General features: G+C 41.9%; 1 protein-coding gene across 1 annotated transcript; it reads left to right on the forward strand.

Moving 5' to 3' along the window:
* The first annotated feature begins 3,667 nt into the window (after window positions 1–3,667).
* On the forward strand, window positions 3,668–20,020 carry TMEM38B (transmembrane protein 38B). Its single transcript, XM_084278133.1, has 6 exons — window positions 3,668–3,782; window positions 9,876–10,032; window positions 13,706–13,890; window positions 14,832–14,919; window positions 16,476–16,593; window positions 18,928–20,020. The coding sequence occupies exons 1-6, from the start codon at window positions 3,677–3,679 to the stop codon at window positions 19,135–19,137; spliced, it is 864 nt and encodes a 287-aa protein (XP_084134259.1). The 5' UTR covers window positions 3,668–3,676; the 3' UTR covers window positions 19,138–20,020.
* The last annotated feature ends 236 nt before the right edge of the window (window positions 20,021–20,256 follow it).

Here is a 20,256-nt window from a genome sequence, read left to right on the forward strand (position 1 = left end):
GTAGTTATTCCTTCCCAGGTGTAAGACTCCACACTTTATGTATTTCCTACCTAACTGTAGGGTGGCTTGTGGAGCTCCACCTGCAGACTTGCTCATCCTGCTTTAGAATGCAATGCAATGCTTCAGCTGAAGACCCCCTCATAGAGGACATAACTGAGGACTTGTCTAAAGATTCACCTAGTTATTGCCAATCTGCTACCTGATAACAGCAGTAGTGGTATCATTGCTGGCTCTTTAGAGATGGGAGTTGCATGTCCGGCAGTAGCTGCAGTGCAGACACTGCCATCAGGCACAAATTAAGATTTTCTTTTGCGCAACTATAGATTTGTTGTGGTTATTCCTGTTTTTGTTTCTTTTCCCCTCCTTCTATGACCGCACACAAAGATAGTCGGAATAGTTTTCACTTTTAGCAATGAACAGGATGCCACTTAGTGGGAATAATGCGGTACTGCAAGGAGTAGAAATGGCCTACCATGACGTAGCGAGGATCACTACTGGGTATAAAACTCTGTCACATAACTCCTCTCTTGCTGCAGCTGCACAGACACATACCACTGCTCAGTGGAAAACAACCAGTGGGTCGTAACAACCCCAGGCAATGCTAAAGGCTTGGGGCAGGGTGGCTGGAAAGCCGTACCGAGGAAAAGGATCTCGGGCTGTTGGTTCACATGTGGCTGAACATGAGCCAGCAGTGTGCCCAGGTGGCCAAGATGACCAATGGCATCCTGGCTTGTATCAGGAATAGTGTAGTCAGCAGGACCAGGGAGGTGATCATCCTCCTGTACACAGCTCTGGCAAGGTTGCACCTCGAATATTGTGTTCCATTTTGGCCCCCCTACTACAGGACAGACATCAAGATCCTGGAGTGTGTCCAGAGAAGGGCAACAGAGCTGGTGAAAGGTCTGGAACACAAGTCTTATGAGGAGCAGCTAAGGGAACTGGGACTGTTTAGCGTGGAGAAGAGGAGCCTCAGGGGAGACCTTGCTCTCTACAGCTACCTGAAAGGAGGTTGTGGTGAGATGGGGGTCAGCCTCTTCTCACAGATAAGTAGCAATAGGAGAAGAGGGAATGGCTGCAAGTTGTGCCAGAAGAGGTTCAGGTTAGAAATGGGGAGAAATTTCTTCTCAGAAAGAGTGGTTGGGCACTGGAAGTAGTTGCCCTGGGAGGTGGTGGAGTCACTGTCCCTTGGGGTCTTCAAGGAAAGGTTGGATTGAGATACTTAGGGACATGGTTTAGTTAGTAACATAGGTGATAGGAGAATGATTGGACTAGATGGTCTTGGAGGTATTTTCCAACTTTAATGATTCTGTGAAAATTATACTAAACTGATTTCTGCCATTGAATGCAACTCACTAATTTATTAAGTATTATTATCTATCAACTGTGGCAAAGCAATATTCTGCTTTAGAAAACAGAACACAGTGTCCATATTGCACATAGGCACAATGGGAAACAAGAACTAGAAATATTAGTAATAAGACTTGTAAGAGCTACTTTGGCAAAACCACAAGCTATTCATGTAGGTGAAATGTGGGGTGGAAATGTCCAGAAAATAGAAAGCAGGTACCAGCCCAGCATTTGGGAGAAAACAAGCCAATAGACAAACAGAAATTAGGCAGTGTTGCGAATAAGGTAAATTTATTTTGCAAACATGGTACCTATAAGAGGAAAATCAATAAAAATTCATGGAAAGGTAAATTTTTTCTGAGAAAAGTTCATGTGTTTGCTATCTTTGCCTGCATAAACTTGTTTTCTTTTCCCCACAAAATGATCCTACAGTTACTCTAGTAATTTCCTGACATTAGTTCTTGGTAAACAAAGAACAAATTGAAGAACACCTGCTGAAGTTGTATGTTTTCAGGCGGCTTAGTTTGATTAACTTCACACAGTGTGCAAGTTTTAAGAGCCATTAACAATTCTTTTTGCCAGCTTGTGGAAATTGAATGGAAAAGGCAAAACCTGAGTCCTTTAGTAGGAAAAACAGCTAAAGAATTAGAAACAAGTAAACTTATCTTCCACCACAGGGCAAAAAAAGAGAAGTTAATATGTTGGAAAAAATGAGAAGACCAACAACCCATCAAGAATAGCGTCACACCAACGTAATGTCCTTCTATAGCAAGTTAGCCAGTCTGGATGGACAAAGAAAACACAAATGTTGAGCATTTTGGATTTAGCAGACCTTTGACAATGTTTCAGTTGGGAGGCTCATGGACAAAGTATTTTTGTTGAAAAGATTGTAAGATTGATGCAAAACATGTTAGAGATCTACTTTCAGAAGACAAACCAGTTAATAAGGGCCTTCACTTTCTAAATGGATATGAAGATACATTAAAAGGGTTTCTGCTGAGGTCTGACTAGGTTCCGATATATATTAATACCCTCCATTATTATTATGCACACAGTAAAACAGGTGGCATCAACCTGGGAAATGCCACCTGTTGAACATCCATGTTAATATTCTAAATATTCCTGATGAACTGAAGAAATATTCTACAGGAGGGGAAAAATAAAAAAGGGATAAAGGTAAGCTATTACAATTAAACCTTGTAGGCAGAGTGCCCCGGGTACAGGAAGAACCTGCTGCAGCCAGGGAATAAGCACAAGTGTAGGAAAAGCTCTGGGAGCCACAACCAACCTCAAGCCAATCACAAGCCAAGACTGTCAAGATTTTGTAAAAAAGAAAAAAAAAAAGGCAAACAAAAGAGCTGTCGAGGCATTGTGTTCAGGTCACTGGATTACAGCTATAGAGGCGAAGGAAATTAGCTGGGCTTCTTTAGCTTGGAGGAGATTGAGGGGTGACCTTATTACTGTTTATAAATACGTAAAGGGCTAGAGCCAGGAGAACAGAGCCAGAGTCCTCTCAGTGATGGCCAGCAATAGGACAAGGGGCAGTGGGTGCAAGCTGGAGCAGAGGAAGTTCCATGTGAATAGAAGGAGGAAATTTCTCACTGTGAGGTGACGGAGCCCTGGCACAGGCTGCCCAGAGAGGCTGTGGAGTCCCCTTCTCTGGAGACACTCAAACCCACCTGGGTGCGTTCCTGTGGGATTTAGTCCGGGTGATCCTGCTCTGGCAGGGGGGTTGGACCAGATGATCTTTCGAGGTCCTTTCCAACTCCGAATGTTCTGTGGATCAGCCATCTGCCGTGTTCAAGGCAGCCGGGACGCGAGGTGCAGGGAGAGGAGCTCTCACCCCCCCTCCCCGGGCCTGCGAGCACCGCCCGCTCCCACCCGCCGGGAGGGGCACGGCTGCGGCACACGGCGGTCTGCACAAAGAGCTCCGGGCGACGCTTTCACCAGCTGCCCCCGTCCGCTCCCGGCCCCAGCCCTCGCGGGGTCACCCAACTGCCCCGAGTAGGTGCAGCAGCGGAAACGCCGCTACTCAGGACCCGGGAGCGGGGCTGGCCGGGTTCAGCCAGACCAGGGGCGCCAGGCAGCGCACAAGGAGAAGCGCGTCCGCCCCTGCGAGCGACGGCAGCCGGGAACAGCAGCGGCGCGTCCCCGACACGGCCTGACAAAAACCCGCCGCACCCCCAGCTCCACCGGCCCACGGCTGCCCGGACAGATCCGATAGCTCCGCCCCGCCGCTGACGGAGGCCGGCATGGGCCGGGCTTCCGCTGGGGGCCCTGCCGCGCCGGGCAGTCGCTCCCCGTGCCTCCGTCGCGCAGCCGCCCGGCCATGGAGCTGTGGCAGGTGCCGTTGCTCTTCTCCCGCTTGCCCATGTTTCCCTTCTTCGACTTGGCGCACTATGTGGCATCCGTCATGGCGCTGAAGGAGCAGCGGGGTGAGCGGGCGCGGTTAGCGGACTGGGTCTGAGCCACCCCACACCCCCGTGTTCCCGTCTTGTCCCCGCGTGCTTCCCTGTCCTTCCCGTGTCTCCCGCCGTGTACCCCCGTGTCCCTCCCATCGTGTTCTCCGTCCCGCGGTCCAGCTAGGCCAGGGGCAAGGGCCGCGCAGTCCCCTGCCGCCGGCTGCCCCAGCCGGGCAAGAGTGGCTGCCGCGCAACATGGCGGGGGGTGCCTGAGGGTAGCCGGGGTGCCGGGAGCGGGGCTGCCTGCGGGAGCGGGTCCGGGCCGGGGGTGCTGGGCGGTGCCCGGGCTCACCAGCCTTTGCCTGGGCTTTGCCACTGTGGAGCCGCAGGTGCCTCGTCCGGGCCAGAGTGTTGGAGCACCTCCGGGATCGCTTGCCTCCAGGCCTGCCCACCCTGCCAAACGCTACTGTGTGAGGGGGTTTCCTTCCCCCGCTGCTTCTGGATTGTGTGTATTTGGGGTGACAGCGAGCTCCTGTGCAGTACGCCCACAGAATCTCGGGTGGGTTGTGTTCGGTTTGGTGTAGTGAGAGGTTTGCCGGCTTCCCTCACGGCCCCAGAAGCAGAAGTTTCGGCTTTTATGCCGGAGCGTTGCAAAGACTTAACGGCTGCGTGCTGCTGGAGGTCTTTGCTGGAGTTGGCCTGCCTCTCCTCGCCCAGCCCCCGCCGGGTCCGGCTCCTGCATCAAAACCTAGGTGTTCTCTGTTAGTCCCTAGGCGTGCAAATAAGATTTTCTGCCCTCTTCATTAGTCCGTCGTAAATAATTGACTGCAGAAGCCACATGGGAAGCACCCAGCTGAACTTTTCCTCCCTTCTCAGAACTAGAGACACTGGTGAAATCAACCAGGAGTTTTGTTAGAAAACTTTTTTGCAGTTTAAGATTTTGGAGGTTGCAAGAGTAAAAGGACTGAGCCCCCTAAAGTTAGGTTTCTGCACACACAGAGAAGGAACTCAGGTCACAAGCCCATGACTCACTAAAATGCCCAGTAAAGGACACCTCTCTGAGAGGTGAGAGCACCGCTCCTCGGTTCATGGGTTTATATCCTTTACCCTGGATATGCAGGAATCTGTTAAGGCACTTCTGTCATCTAGGAAACAGAACCTGGGAATCTAATAAGCAGGGTGTGTGCTGGCGACTTTTCATGCTGTAGCTGTTGGTTGTAAGATTAAGCGAGGAAACCTTTTCACTCCCAGTGACAAGGTCATGGATTTTATTTGTGTGCACATAGTAACACTTTAATCTCTACATGCTCTTTCCTAGAAGAGGTTTTGCACTATGGTTGTTAGTCCCAAGCCCAGTTTTTAGTTGTGATAAATGTAAAGATTTGCCTTGATTTAACGTTTAGAGTAACTACCTGGGTGTGTCTTTGGACAGGTACCGGAAGTGTACATCCCAGCTGATAACGGAGCAGGAAACTAAACTGGCTTTCAGGATTATACTGCAGCTTTTGGAGCCTCTGCTTGCTTCAGATTTTTAAGGCTCTGTACTGTTTGTTTCATGAGACCTTGTTCTTTGGTGCCTCTGAATGTCTGAAGGTGAATTTTTACTTCCTGCTGAGTAAGTGCACTTAGCAGACTGTGTGAAGACTGAGGTGAAGTGCTTATGTACACTAGCATTTTGTTAACTACTGCTAAAAATGTTTCTGGGTGCTGACCTGTGGCATTGTGTAATATAATCATTCCATTCAAAATGGGGCTTTCTGTCTCAAGGTATTTGACGCTATTGAACACTATCTTTAAATTTTTGTCTGGAAAAGACATGAAGTGCCAGGGTGAGAGGAGTCTCTGCTACTATCAGCATAGTTTTGGTGAGAAAGCACTTCTCAACAGTAGAAATGCTGTCAGAAGTCTGGTCAGATCCGTGCTGATAATTTTTTTTTTATCAACATAATAGCTGGAAAGTTCAGGACTCTTGAGTATCCTCTAATACGTGAAATTAATAACTGTAATTTAGGGGACCGCATGCTGGTCTGTTGCTCACCTGAAGCAGTTTAGACTGCATATTAAATCATAATTGCAGTAGAAGTCATTATTAAATACTCAGGATGGATATATTATGACTGATTAATATTCTGTAGGCATTACTGTATCTTTTTGGATACTTAAAACTGTAACTATATTTCACTGGGGAGTACGTGGGTGACTTTAAGTGGCTGGCAATACAAGGGTTGTAGAAGAAGTCAAGTTAGAGCCACATTTATTTTATCCCAGATTACTGTCTCATTAAAAGGCCACCTCCACCCCCTCTGCTTAAGATCACATTCACTGTGGATAGTTGTATCATGGATGGGTGCACACTAATGGGGACTTTACCAGTCCTTTTAGCTCGATTTTCTTGCTCACTTGCAAGTACTGGTGAACTACAGCAGTGACAACCAACGTGCTGCCTTTAGTTTTAAACTAGATGTTCTTGGTTAGTGCATTTGGGATTGCTTAGGAGTTTCTCTTTTGTAACTCCAGTCAGATGTGGAAATGGCAATTTTCTTTTTGGGGGATGTAGGGACAGAAAAAGGTGTTGGGTGTTGAGGCAGTATTGTATTTTTCAGGAATATGTTGGGTCTGTTCTTACAAGTTTTCTGTGATGTTTCTGGTGATTTGAAGAAAACTTCTTTTTTTGGTCATAGTTTTGCTAAATTAAATCTGAATCTATAAATCCTTTAGCTTAATCTGTGTTATTACATGTAGCTGAATAGGGTTTGAAAAAGTGCTTCAAATCCTTCTGGATTGAGACTTAGGTGTGTCTGTCTGTGTCCTGATTGACTGTTTGGAACATGTTGGAAGGGTTAAAGCAGGCCTTATCCTGCTGGCAGAAATAAGTTTGCTGTCAAAAATTGGGGTATTTTATTACTATTGTCGAGAAACAACATTTAAAACTGTATTCAAAAATAGTCCTTACGTCTTGAAACCTTATCTTTACTTTCTAAAGTATACCATTTGGGGGACTGGTGGCCTTTGGCAGATCATAGTTTGCATGGTTGTATGATGCCTCATTAGTTTTAGAGGATGCATCACAGGACAAATATAAATGACCACTTGTTAAACAAGTGACCCACTTAAAATTGAGTTACTTTTCTGAAAGATTACATCCCAGTCGTAATTTAGGTAGCAATGCTAAGATGAGCTTTAAAAGAAGTATCAGCATTTTTTGCCCCATTGCCTTCTGTGTTGTTTAGAAAGCAGGTATGAATTGTTAAATACTGGTGTTTTAGTCAAGAAAACTGATGTTCAACAATAGAAAAGTCTTGAAGTCCCGTTGAGTTTCCCTTCTCTTGTTATTTTGCATGTAATAGCTTAATGAAGAAATGTACATGCTTTCTTGTAGAGCCTGCTCATAGAAGGCAATTTGGTAATAATAATAGTAATTCTTACAGGTTCCTCAAAACTGGAAACCACTTGCTGCCAATTATAGGGGGGAGAGGGGGGATGGATTTAAAAAGAGAACAGATAACTGATTTTAAAACAATTCCGACATTTCATTGATTTTTTTAAAAAAGTTTTTAATTTTTAAAAAATCTGCCTAATAGTATAGGAATTGAAAAAATAATGAAAATATTTTCATAAAGTATATAGGAGAGAAAGGAAGTTGTTCTGGAGATTATGTCAGATGTACAATAGAAATCAGTTCAAACATTTTCAAACCCAGTACACGGCAGTCTTCCATTTTGTCCTTAAAACTAGTTGTTACTAGCTGTGTTTCATTAATAGCTGTCAATGCCTGTGTGTGAAAAATAAAATACAGTGTGTTAAATTCAAAGACACAGCACTTGAAATGGTTTCCATTTGTTATGTTAGAAATCTGACCAAGCGCCCGCTGAAGAAGTTTTGTTAGTTAGCTCTCAGTCATGCTGCCTGCCTTTTGTGGAGAGGGAAGAGAGAGCTTGATACTCTGATGAAGGTTGCTGGTAGGATGTTAAGGTGATTACTTCTCTGCCAATGCAAGGTGAGAAGCATCATGCTAATGCAAGAGGTGTTGGTGTACACCCATCTGTCAGGGGGTGTCTGAATTTGAAGGTTGTTTTTTTTTTTTTTTTTTTTTTGCACCTGGTCTGGAGACTGGCAGTTCTTGGATGTGGAACCTCCTGACATGATCTGGTTACTGGTCTTGTTCCAACACCAGATTACTGTGCAGATTACATCCTGTATTACATCTGTCTGGGAGTTCAAAGATTGTGCATAACACAACAGCTGAACTATTTGCAGTACCCCCAAGTTCCAGTAGTGATTTGTGACTTATACCTCTGTTAGCTCATTGTCCTGTAAAGTTTGGGGGACTTTCTTCTCTAAATGGTCACTTTGTGCTATAATGCCACAGCAGCTTTAGTGGAGCTGCTCAGCAGAGAGAGTACTGCCGAGCGGGGATGGGGGACAGCATGTGCTCTCCTTGCTGCAAGAGAAGGAATTGAATCCTTTAGTGATAAAGTAGGTACACAGTAGCTCTTGTAGTGGGGCTGTGTCATCAAACAAGTGCATAGGTGTGAGAAGGATGTTACCATGGACCAGCGCACATGTACTTGATACAATTTTGCCTTTTTTTTTTTTATTCCTGAATGGCTGTCAACTTTTTTAGGGTTTGTTTATTTATTTTAAATTGACAGAACCTCAATGCAGTAAGCAAAACCCACTAATATTCTGGAAGTGTTCTACCCTTTTCACATGTGATAATGAAGATAGGTCCATATTGAGTTATACGGGTTCTGGATGTAATGGCCTACTTTGTATTTTTACTTTTGCTATTAGGTGACTTCAGCAGGCATTAGAATTTTGTCTTGTTTATTGTATGCACACACATGTAATTTATAGCTGCTTTGGAGAAGTGGTAATGTAGAGTAACATAGCTGAGCATAACCAATTTGGAGCACCAGGTTCTGCAGTATGGCAAATAAATTATGCAATAGTTAAAAAAAGTCTATGTTATTAAAACAAATAGATGCTATTTTATATACTGATATTTTATGATACTTAGGAATGCTTATTTTCATAAATTGGCTGTTACATGGGAATTTAGATAGTGCTGCAATATCTGATAGCTGTGCCAGCACCAAAACTGAAACAATCTTATTAATACTTTTGTATGAAATGAATTGTATTGTGAGAACTGTATTCTCTTTGATATGTTTGAACTTCTTGTCCTGGGTGAGAAGCTGCTTTTCCTACAGAAATGCCTGGAAAACCAAAAGCTTTTCCTCTGACAGATGACATATGTCATTTTGGGTCAGGCACTAGGTTTCATCTCTGCTGTAGTGAATGTCAGCCTTTGGACTGGAAAATGGAACTAATTCAGGCAGACAGAGGTCTGCACCTGTGTAAAGGGGAAAGTGGCAACACTGGACTTCCGAGATGGAAATAAGAAGTCAGAACAATTAATTGATGGTATTTCTGGCTCTAATAAAGTGATTTTTTCCCCCTGAAACTGGTTAAGGCTTCCCATTACTTCCAGTATAATCTTCTAATATTTTTCTTTTGGTGTAGTTCAATTGAAATTTAAAAGGCATAATTAAGTTTACAAGCCAAATTTACAATTATGGCTTTGGGTAACCTTTGTTCTCTGTTCAGGATTGCAGGTGAAACTGTTTAGTGTTTGTTTTGGATACTGCTTTAATTTTGGTCAGCAAACACAGTGAGCAAAGGCATTATGAGAAAACAAACAAGCAGTGACCTTGTTTTCATGAACATTCAAAAGCAGAAATGCAATTTGCAGAATAACCCCCAAGCAGTTACCAAGACCAATCTTGTCTAGGTTATCAAAGCCACTTGTGTATTTTTAATACACATTTGAAAGCCAGATTACTATGGACCTCTCAGCAATGCTCTGAAAGCTTTTCTTTCAGGGTAGCCAAACATTTACAATAAAACAACACACAAAAGATGTTCAGAGAACACAATATCAGTCTTTCACTTTTATTTCAATAGCATATACTTAAGTCAGTATGCTCTGAAGTTTTCTGCAGGATTTTTCATTATCTAAAGTAACAATGCTGGACTGAATGGTTTGAAAAATGCTGACTTTCCAAACACGTTATGATTCTCAAATGTTTATTTCTATTTATGCATCTTTTCCCTTTGTTTCAGGAGCTGTGGAAGTGGCAGTCTGCAGTCCAATTGCTTGTTGGTTTAGTGCTATGCTTTATTGCTTTGGTGGTTCAGTTTTGTCTTCTCTGATGCTTGCAGAACCTCCAGTAGCATTTCTGTCAAAAGGCACAAATATTCTACTGGCATCTTCAGTATGGTAAGCAGCAACAATTGAGTTACATGGTTGTGTTGGTTTTGAGGAAGCCATATCTCGTAAACTGCTATTACAAAATCATAGGACAGTTTGGGAGGGGACCTCAAAGATCATCTAGGTCCACCCCCCCTGCCATGGGCAGGGACACCCTCCACTAGACCAGGTTGCCCAAAGCCCCTACCAACCAGGCCTTGAAAACTGCCAGGGATGGGGCAGACACAGCTTCTCTGGGCAGCCTGTGCCAGTGCTTCACAGCCCTCACAATGAAAAATTTCTTCCTAATGTCCCATCTAAATCTACCCACTTTCAGTTTAAAACCATTGTTCTATCACTAGATCCCCTGATAAAAGAGTTCCTCTCATTCTTACCTGTAGGTCCCCTCTAGCTACTGGAAGGTCTCCTCAGAGCTTTCTTTTCTCCAGGCTGAACAAGGTCCACTCTTTCATAGGAATGCTGCTCCAGTCCTTTGGTCATCTTTGTGGCCCTCTGGACTTGCTCCAGCAGCTTCGTGTACTGGAGACCCCAGAGCTGGATGCAGTACCACAGCAAGTAGAGAGGCAGAATCACCTCTCTTGACCTGCTGGGTCACACTGTGTTTTTGCAGCCCAGGGTATGGATGGCTTCAATGTAAGTCAGAAGCTTAACTTTAAAATGCTGGGGATTTGGATCCTTTCTCTTCATCCAGAAAGTCACTGCACTTTACTCTATAGGAGTAAAATGCTGTTAAGAGAGTAACTCTTATGGGCTGCTGTATAACAAAATGCTCAGTCATTAGGCTGTGCTTGCCTTAAATTTTTATGGTATTCCTGGTCAAACAGTTGAAAACATGATCTTGAAATAAAGTGAACTTCAGTTTTTTGGATCTAGGTAAGTCATGAACCAAGTCTTGTTTTTCAGCAATAGCTCTGGGGGACCAGAACCTGGCAGCTGTTAAGTTTCATATTTTTCTGAAATTTGTGGTCAAAGACAGAGATGGTCCTTCCTCTTCTCTAGTTGCTACTTCCTGACACGATTATTTTTTTCTTTCTATATTTTGCCCTTTCAAAAATATGAATGGGCATTGTAGTGGAAGAGAGTAGAGGGCTGAATGGGTAATCAGGTATGTGAACAAGTCAGTCCTTTGGCCTGTTCTGTAATTCAGAAAAAGCTGTGGGGTAACTTTCATATATGTATGGACTTCAGTTGTTCCAGAAAGTGATCTTCTAAGGAGCCTTCAAACCTAACAGAATTTGTGAGCGGCAGTGTGGTTTTGAATTTAAAAGTCAAAGAAGAGTGTTAACTACTTGAAATCCTTTAGTATCTGTTGCTTGTAGCCCCTTACGTTTTGTAATTGGAAATTCATTAAAACGAAAGTGTTTGTATCTGCAGGTGTATATCTGCATACAGTTAGTCTTCCGGTCTTCGCATTGCAGCAGAAGAGACAGATTTCATTTGGGAAATGAATAATGTGCAGTAAATAGTGCAGTAGTAGCAAAGCTTATAGAATCTGCTTATGGCTCATAGTCTGGTACAGGCAACATGACTGCTTGTTTTAACAAATGTCTTGAGTTAGGCGTACACATAAACAGAATATGATTTCTCTTGAACTTAACGTGGTCAAATGCGATTTGCTGTGCACAAATAAAATGAGGATTTAATGTGGAGCTATGTATATTATGAAACCTTTTAAGCTTGTAGCTTTACAAAGTTCGCACTTTGTGGGTATAATGACATTAATTCTCAGTCCCAAATCATGTGAAACAAAATTCCCCAAGCCGTACATAAAACTGGAAAACAAAAGGGGTTGTGTGTGCTTGAGAAATGCTCCTAAATAGCCTGTAGGACAGTGACATCTACTGTTAGCAAGTGTTGCTTGCAGGAACGACAGGGAAAAAAATGCTGTGGTGGGACTACCAAGGCTAGTTTCAATCCAGTTACACGTGCTTCACAGTCCTAAACCCACATTCTGGAATTGTAAATCAGTTCTGGTTAGTGCTCTCTGAGTACATGGCTTGAATGGCTATTTGCAGTAGCCATTAAAATACATGTTTTCTGTATGCCTTTGACTGGTCTTGGTTGAATACAAAGATAATTGACTTTACAACAGCAGAAAAATGAAGGATGCAAGTCATTTAACAGTTAAAGCTAAGACTGAACATCAGAGCAGTAGTTAGCTATAATGTGAAATCCAATAACTTTTTAATATGTGAGGAATAGGCTGTTGCATACTCCAGTCTGGGAGGTCTTTAAGTGAAGAAGCTTTAGAAGTTTGCTGTGACGAAGTACTATATCCATTACAGAAAAAGAAGATACAGAACTAGGACAGGATTCTAGCTAAATTTTGCCTTTCTGGGCAGGAAGCTTCCTGGCATTCAGTAATAAAGGATTGGCAATTTTTTTTTATCTCCCTCAGAAATAAAACCCCAAACCTTAAGTGCTGTCCTGATTCTAATCTCTAAGCAAGAAGCATGACTCCTCCTGGTTGTGACATCTGCTAATAGCTCTAATGAAGTAAACTAGATACAAGAGGTATATCCCTATATTGCAGCCTAGTAAACAGGAGAAGGATACAACCTTAGAAATTCTTCGTAGACAGGATCGAGCTCAGAAGCCTAAACCAACAAGCATCTTTTATCTTTTTTCTCTTTTTAATATTTTCCCCTTTTTTATAATTTTTTCTTTTTCTCTCTCCCCTTTTTTCTTCCGCTCCACTATACCCTCCCCCTCTTCCTCCCTTTCCCCTCCTTTCCTCTTTTTTCCCTCTCCCTTTTAAATTTTCCTTCTCCTTTTCCCCTCTTTTTTTCTGTCCTTTGCATCTTTTAAAAGGCTTTCTCTGCTTTTACTTGTTACTCTCTTATTCCTGTGCTGAAATATTCTAGATAATTAATCTTAATTTTTGAGACATTGAATGTCTCTACATACTGAATTTTGTTTATAATTGAAGGGATACAATAAAGCACCACATAATTTAATATTTTGAAATTTACTGTCAGATTAGGATTTAATTTTTAGCCATCACTAAATTTATTCTATTTTAAAAGCAAGTTGATAAAAGATATTATTAAATTTTGAGTACTGTGCTTCTAACTCTCCAACAAAAGAAATGTGCTTGTAATTGACAAGCTGGACAAGTTATTGGGGGTTATTAAGATGTGAAATATGTTTGAAAATAGCTGGGCATTTCATCAGGCATGACACTAAGTAGTGGAGGCATTCTTGCAGTTATGTAATTCCATGTACCTATCAGTATGAAAGCATGTTGTCAGCATGTAATTTACTGCCCTGATGTAATACTATTGAAAACGAACAAACAAAAGCCACCACCAACAAAAAAAAGCCCACAAAAAACCCACACAAGTCAGTCAGACCCTAATCTAATAATGGCAATTATAAATGTAAGCTATCGAACAGTTGATAAAACTGTTTCTCATGGACTTTAATAGATTATTCTCTGGCACAATGAGGCAGTAAGAACAACTTCAAATAACATTGGGTTATTTTGGTGCCAAGACCTCAAGCATGCTCAGAAGCATTTCAGATCTGTTCTGATATGTCTACCACACAAAACAGTGAGTTATCTGTAGTGTATCATGCATTGTTAGTCATATTCCAAAAATATCTTCAAAGTTTGTTAGAGAGTAAATTCCTTAGCAAAAAAGTTTTGAATGTTGCTAACGGGCTTTCTCATGATTTTCAGGTACCTTGTGTTTTACTGCCCACAAGACATATTCTACCAGTGCTTTGCCTTTCTGCCTCTTCGGCTTGCAGTTGCAGGCATGAAAGAAGTGACTAGGACTTGGAAGATAACAGCTGGCATTGCACATGCAGACAGACACTTCAAAGATGCCTGGCTTGTCATGGTAGCTGTGGGCTGGGCCAGAGGTAACATGCATAACATCTTGTCCTGATGGATTGTGATGTTTTGGAGTGGTATTTAAGTGTCTAGCCTGTCAGCGTAACTGTAGCAACATTTCTTGTGCTGGATAAGATAGTCCTAACACAGTCTGTTACCTCTTCAAAAGAAAAGCCTGTGAGGCAGGTTTCTGCCTGGATTAAAGGTGACATTGAATGACTTTGGGGGAAGTTCATCTTATTTCTTCAGAAGATCTTCCAAGGACTTGTAGGGTGGGCAATGGCTGGTAGTAAAGAAATAGATCTAAATAAATAGCTTCAGTGCTTAGTTAACTTCCGGACAGAGTATTTCCTCAAGAGTTTTTCTTGCATGTGCTTCATGAGTCTGGAAGCTACTTTTGTAGCAGCTGTTATTTGTAGGGACAACCTTAGAACCACTTCAGGAAGTAGTAGCATGTCTTGTTTCTATTTGCTTGATTCTTTTCTACTTTGAAAAGCAAGGCATGTTAATGTGATGTTCTCACGTACTATTTTTTCAGGTTATAAGACAGATCAGTCTCATTGGCCAGAGTGGCTAACACCTTCTTATGTCTTGTATTCTTTTAATGTAAAAATACATATTTTCTTTGTTGCAGAGTGTCCTCATATAGTTTATAAAGACACTCTCTGTACTTACATGATGACATGAAGAATGGAATTATATAAACCTCATTGTAGATTTGGCGTTTGCCTGTAGTGATAAATGCATCAGTTCAGATGCTATCACATAAAGGTAAACCTGAGGTTCTTCTAAGTAGCTAAACCTCAGAGTTTTCATGTTGGTTGCTCAAGTCATGCATGTATAAAAGATTGGATTAGTCTGAGCTTTGGGTTCTACGTTTGGCACCTGATGTAACAATAGGATGTAATAATAGGTTGTACAATAATGGTAGCAGTCAGTGGAGGCCTATCATAAATCTCTGCAATTTCAGGAGCTGGTGGTGGCCTAATTTCCAACTTTGAGCAGTTGGTGAGAGGAGTGTGGAAACCTGAAACCAACGAACTACTGAATATGTCCTAGTAAGTTTTTCATAAAGATTGCAATGTGTTAACTGCTGTTTTGCCAACACCTTGTGTTGACATTCCCTGTAGTGGTTCAGATTAAGCAGAAAAGCAGCAGGATGCGATTGTGTTCCATGCTTTGGTGTGTATGTTGTGAAAAATTGGTTGATGATCTTGAGTAATTTTAGCAGATGTTTTAATCGCTTTAGGTTTACAGCACAAGAACTCCAAATGGGAAGATGAGTCAACAAAAATTATTTGGCAGAAAACACTGTTGAGTCAGTATGAAGCTGATGGACAGCAGTATTGACTTGATTTCTCTTGCCCAGATGTGGTCCTCTATCTAAAGTGAAAGGACAGTGGTGGCAGCAGTATAAAAGTGAAGTCTTTTTTGGTGCATGCTCTAAGCATTACTAAGATGACTTCTTTTTCAGCATCGTCACTCTCACTTTCTCTGCAAGTACTGTTTTCCTCCATAGATAGCAGTTACATGGAAAGGTGCAAGTTGGTTATTCAGTATAACAAAAATGTACCACAAGACAGAAGATGTTAATTCTGTTGCACAAGCAAAGAACGGGAATGTTACATGGTTCCCAGTTTAGTCTGTACAGTAAAATGAGAATTGAGCCTGGCTGGAAAGCTGCAAGCTGCTTTCTAAGTCAAGATAAGCTCACAATGGTAATTTCATTTTTCCCATCTTACTCTCAGGAATAAAATTATAACATGCTTTTCTGCAGCCACTCTTAACAACAGAGTAACAGAAAAAAAATGTAGGTATAAATTTCTTTGATGGTATTTCAACTTTTTGTGGCCTGTGTCAGTTGTTGGCTTTTTCTGAGGTTCCAGATATTTAGAATTTCTCTCCCTCCATTGGTGCCCAAGCAGCACTCTTGAAAGCAAACTTCCAGAAGGAAGAGGTCACTGTCAGTAATAACTAGCAGTGGATTTATCACCACAACGAAGACAGCTCAAAGATGTCAATCTTTGTGTGTCCCAGATCAACACGGCTGTGTTGGCAAAACCTGGTAATGTAGGCCTGGCTCAGGTAAAATACGAGCTGACTACAACCTTTGAACTGCGGGATTGTCACAGTGGACCAAAACTTGGACTGTGGTGCTCTTCAACATATTAAACACCTCCTCAAAGTAACTAACACCTGGAATGTAGGAGAGGAACCTATTTTTAATTCTAGTCTGAGTAGCGCAAGTTTTGTGATTTAGCTCTTTGGAAAGATATATTGGGAGTGAGCAAGCTCGCATGTAGAGTCTGAATAGAGGCATTATTTTGAGGAGGATTTGTCAAACATGAGTTTGCTGGGTTGATAAAGTAGTGCTGATCTTCATGCTTGTCCATATTGTGGACAGAAGGCATAGAAATAGTATATAAATAGTATATAAATTGAAAATATTAGTTTAATTATAGCTAGGTTTCAGGTCTTCTTGTTGTTACTACAAGTTTTCATTAGTTCTATTCAGAAGTAATTCTTTTGCACACGAGGAATGTTTATTCCTTTCCAGGCCATGGCAACTTTTACTCTGAAGAAAAGAAACTAACATTGTTTGTTTGATTTCCAGCCCTGTGAAAGTAACTTTGATAGGAGCGGTTCTTTTTACCTTGCAACGCAGCCAGTACTTACCAATAGCAAGACACAACCTCGTGTTTTTATACACCATCTTTCTTGTTGTCTCCAAGGTAAGAATATGAACCTATTGCAAATAACTGAACAACAGAAAACATCTTTATTTAATTATTTCAGAGCAAAAAGTCATAGAATCATAGAATGATTAGGGTTGGAAGGGACCTTAAAGATCATCAAGGTCCAAAACCCCCATCATGGGCAAGGACATCTCTCACTAGAAGAGGCTGCTCAAGGCCCCATCCAACCTGGCCTTGAAGACCTCCAGGGAGGGGGCAGCCACCACCTCCCTGGGCAACCTGTTCCAATGTCTCACCACCCTTGTAGTGAAGAATTTTTTCCTAATATCCAATTTAAATCTACCCCCTTCCAATTTGTAACTGTTCCCCTTTGTCCTATCACCACATGCCCTTCTCAAAAGTCCCTCCCCAGCTTTCTTGTAGGCCCCTTCAGGTACTCGAAGGCTGATACAAGGTTTCCCTGGAGCCTTCTCCAGCCTGAACAACCCTAACTCTCTCAGCCTGTCGTCATAGGAGAGGTGCTCCAGCGCTCTAATCGTCTTTGTGGCTCTCCTCTGGACCCATCCCAACAGTTCCATGTCCTTCTATGTTGGACTGCAGGTGGGGGTCTAACGAGAGTGGAGTTGAGGGGCAGAATCACCTCCCTCAACCTGCTGGTCACTTTCCGTTTGATGCAGCCCAGGGTATGCTTGGCCTTCTGGCCTGCCTGCATGCATTGTTGGCTCATGTTGAGCTTCTCATCCACCAGCTCCCCTAGGTTCTTCTTTGCAGGGCTGCTCGCTATCACTTTTTCTCTCAGCCTGCATTGATGACAAGGATTGCCGTGACCCAGGTGCAGGACCTTGCACTTGTTCTTGTTGAACCTCATAAGGTTCATATGGGCCCACCTCTCCAGCGTCTACACATCCCTCTGGATGACATCATGTCCTTCCAGCGTGTCAGCTGCACCACTCAGCTTGGTAACTGCAAGCTTGCTGAGGGTGCACTCAACCTCATTAAATATTCTACCACAAGTTAGATTACAGGTTGCTGGATGGGAAGGCCAGCTCCTACTGAAGTCTTAAACCTATGTCCAGTCTTCTGTACATGAACAGAACAGAAGACTATTCTACTAGCATTACTGTTCAATGTATGGGAAGGAAAAAAATAAGCGGGGGGGACGACAGGGGGAGGGATTTTGGCATCCAACAGTTGAGAATGCAAGGCTTGTGTGACCATATATCTCAACAAAGCATACACTTAAAGAAATAAACTCTCCTGTTCTCTGCCTTTTGTTAGTTGCTTAATATCGTCCTTTTATCTGTGCAGTCATCTGTGGGTTTGCAAAATAAACCAACCATCTAGCATAAAGTGTTCACAACATAAGCATTTAGGTAGGCAGAGAAAGTGGATCAAAAGCCCTTTGAAGTAGCTGTAACTACTTTTATAATAAAATAGATACTACTCAATTGAATCCTTTAATCCTTCCAGTCTTGTTCATTTTCAGGATGACGCCTGTCTTCAGGATTATTTGCTAATAAGAAAGTGTAGTCTCTGTGTTAGCAGAAGTCCGGTGATTTTAAGAGCTTCAGAGCTGCTATCGAACAGACTAGAGACGGTCTTAAAGTAGTGGTTGCCAGTCTCCTTTCTGTGAAGGAGCTGACAAGTTTAATTCTAGTGAAGTTGCTGTAGGGAGCCAAGACATTAAGCTGATGCTCATGGTTATCAACCTAAAACAATAAAGGCATTGTTGAACTCCAGATATCGGAAATGGAGCAGGAATGGGATGCTATTCTAGAACAAGTGAGATATTTCAGCTGTCTGCAGAAGCTGGCTGTCAGGCTGCAATGAAGTTCTTAAACTGATGGTCATACGGACAATCTGGAACTTAACAAATAACAGAAGAGTTGTGCATCTGCCATAGTCCTGTAGTAGTGTCTTGGTTTAGAAACCTGTAGAAAGCTGTAGTAACTGTTGCAGTATAGACTGGTCTAGTACCTGGATCTACAGAACCATTTTTTTCTGTTCTGATGCCAAGTTATGTATTCTAAAGAATCTCCACCTAAATGGTTTTTCAGTTTGTACAAAATGTAGATGCAGAAGTTGCTTTTCACCTTAGTTGTATGACATTAAATGTGGTTATTTTAGTAAACACGTAGGAAGTTTTTTGGCATGTTGTTTGTGTATAGCTGTATGAAAAGCATAGGTCACAGGGAAAAGTAATCTTTGATTAATTCAAGGTAAAATTAACCAATTTCTGTTCTCGGTGGTATGGCTTCATGGTCATGTAGAAAGTTAGAAATGCCATACATCCATTCAGATTTGAACTTGTTTTCAGTTGTTGTGAAGTCACTATAACTTTTATGGTAACTTGATCTTTGTTCTTCATAGGTAACAATGATGTTGACAAAGTCTGCAACTTCTCCACTTGCTCCCTTTGAGGCTGCATTAGGCCATATGTTCTTTGGCTTGCAAAAGACACCACCCAAAGCTAAAGTTGAAGGTGCTGCATCTTCCAATGGCTCTTCAGTCTGTGACCCGTCTTCTTCTGAACAGCACCGTGAAGGTGTTAAGAAAAGACAGACAAAGAAAACAGAATAAGCTTTAAATCACTGAAGGTCATGACCTTTGAAGATGTTTTTATTTCAGATTAGACTGGCTGAGAAGTTGGATTTTTTAGAGAAGTGCATGTGCAGAGAGAACAGGGCTGTATGCTACTTCAGTGGTGTTCAGCTTCCGAATGTGTTTTGTAAGCTACTGTTCAGATGTCTAAATGCACATGTTGGCTTTGTAAGGTAAAACCTACAAATTTTTATAGTGATTATAAGTTTACTCAATTTTGTATTTATTATAATTTTTAATGCTTACGTGCTAAAACAATAGTTTCAAAATGTGTCAATCATCTTTATTTTTTCTGACATATTGCTTATTTCACATCTTCCCATCCTCACCCACCCCCAATTCTTCTATTTTGTTTGTATAGAATGGATTTGCACTTCCAAGCGTTCACAGTAGCATGTCCCAAATAAGAAGGTCATCCTGTGAGTCTTAATCGCATTATACTGCAAAAAAACACAAAAAGCTACTGAACTAATGCCTTTAAGTAGAAAAATAACTGGATTACTGTTGTAATTCATGTTGCACTGATGTAGAATTTTGTTGTTTACTTAAGTAAATTTTTTCACATTTTTCTATTTTTTAAAATAAGAGTGAATCACCGAATCACAATTATCTGGCACTTTCAGAAATCTTTACAGTTAGCAAGTAGAAGTGTTTCAGTATTTTAATTGTTGGCTTACTTGGACACTTTATTCACAGACATTTGATACACAGCTGTTTTTGATGTTATATAGGTGTTTTACACATGCCTTGTAGTTATCTTTCAGTTTGATGTTGTTAGACATCTCCACATGTACTTCTGTGCAAGCATATGCATTTCTTTTTTTGAAGTCATACATCCTTTTAAAAAGAATACTGGACTGTACATTTACCGTGTGTCTCATAAGTTCGGCCTTATTATGCCTACTGTTAACAAATAACAGCACTAGTTTGTAGCCATTACCTCTGGTGCTACTGGGGAAGAGGCCTGGTGTCGCCAGCAGAATTTGGGGTTTTTTGATCATGAGTCAGTTTACACGCTACCAGGCCTGCTGAGAAGGTGCCCCTCTGGACCTGTTGTTTATGAACAGAGAAGGACTTGTGGATGATATCATGGGGGCT

Source organism: Gallinula chloropus (genome assembly GCF_964237585.1).
Source record: "Gallinula chloropus genome assembly, chromosome: Z".
Taxonomy (NCBI): Eukaryota; Metazoa; Chordata; class Aves; order Gruiformes; family Rallidae; genus Gallinula; species Gallinula chloropus.

Coding starts and splice junctions, on each gene's coding strand:
- TMEM38B (XM_084278133.1), top strand. CDS start 3,677: ATGGAGCTGTGGCAGGTGCCGTTGCTCTTCTCCCGCTTGCCCATGTTT. Junction 13,891..14,831: donor AGCTGTGGGCTGGGCCAGAG/GTAACATGCATA, acceptor CTGCAATTTCAG/GAGCTGGTGGTGGCCTAATT. Junction 14,920..16,475: donor GAACTACTGAATATGTCCTA/GTAAGTTTTTCA, acceptor TTTGATTTCCAG/CCCTGTGAAAGTAACTTTGA.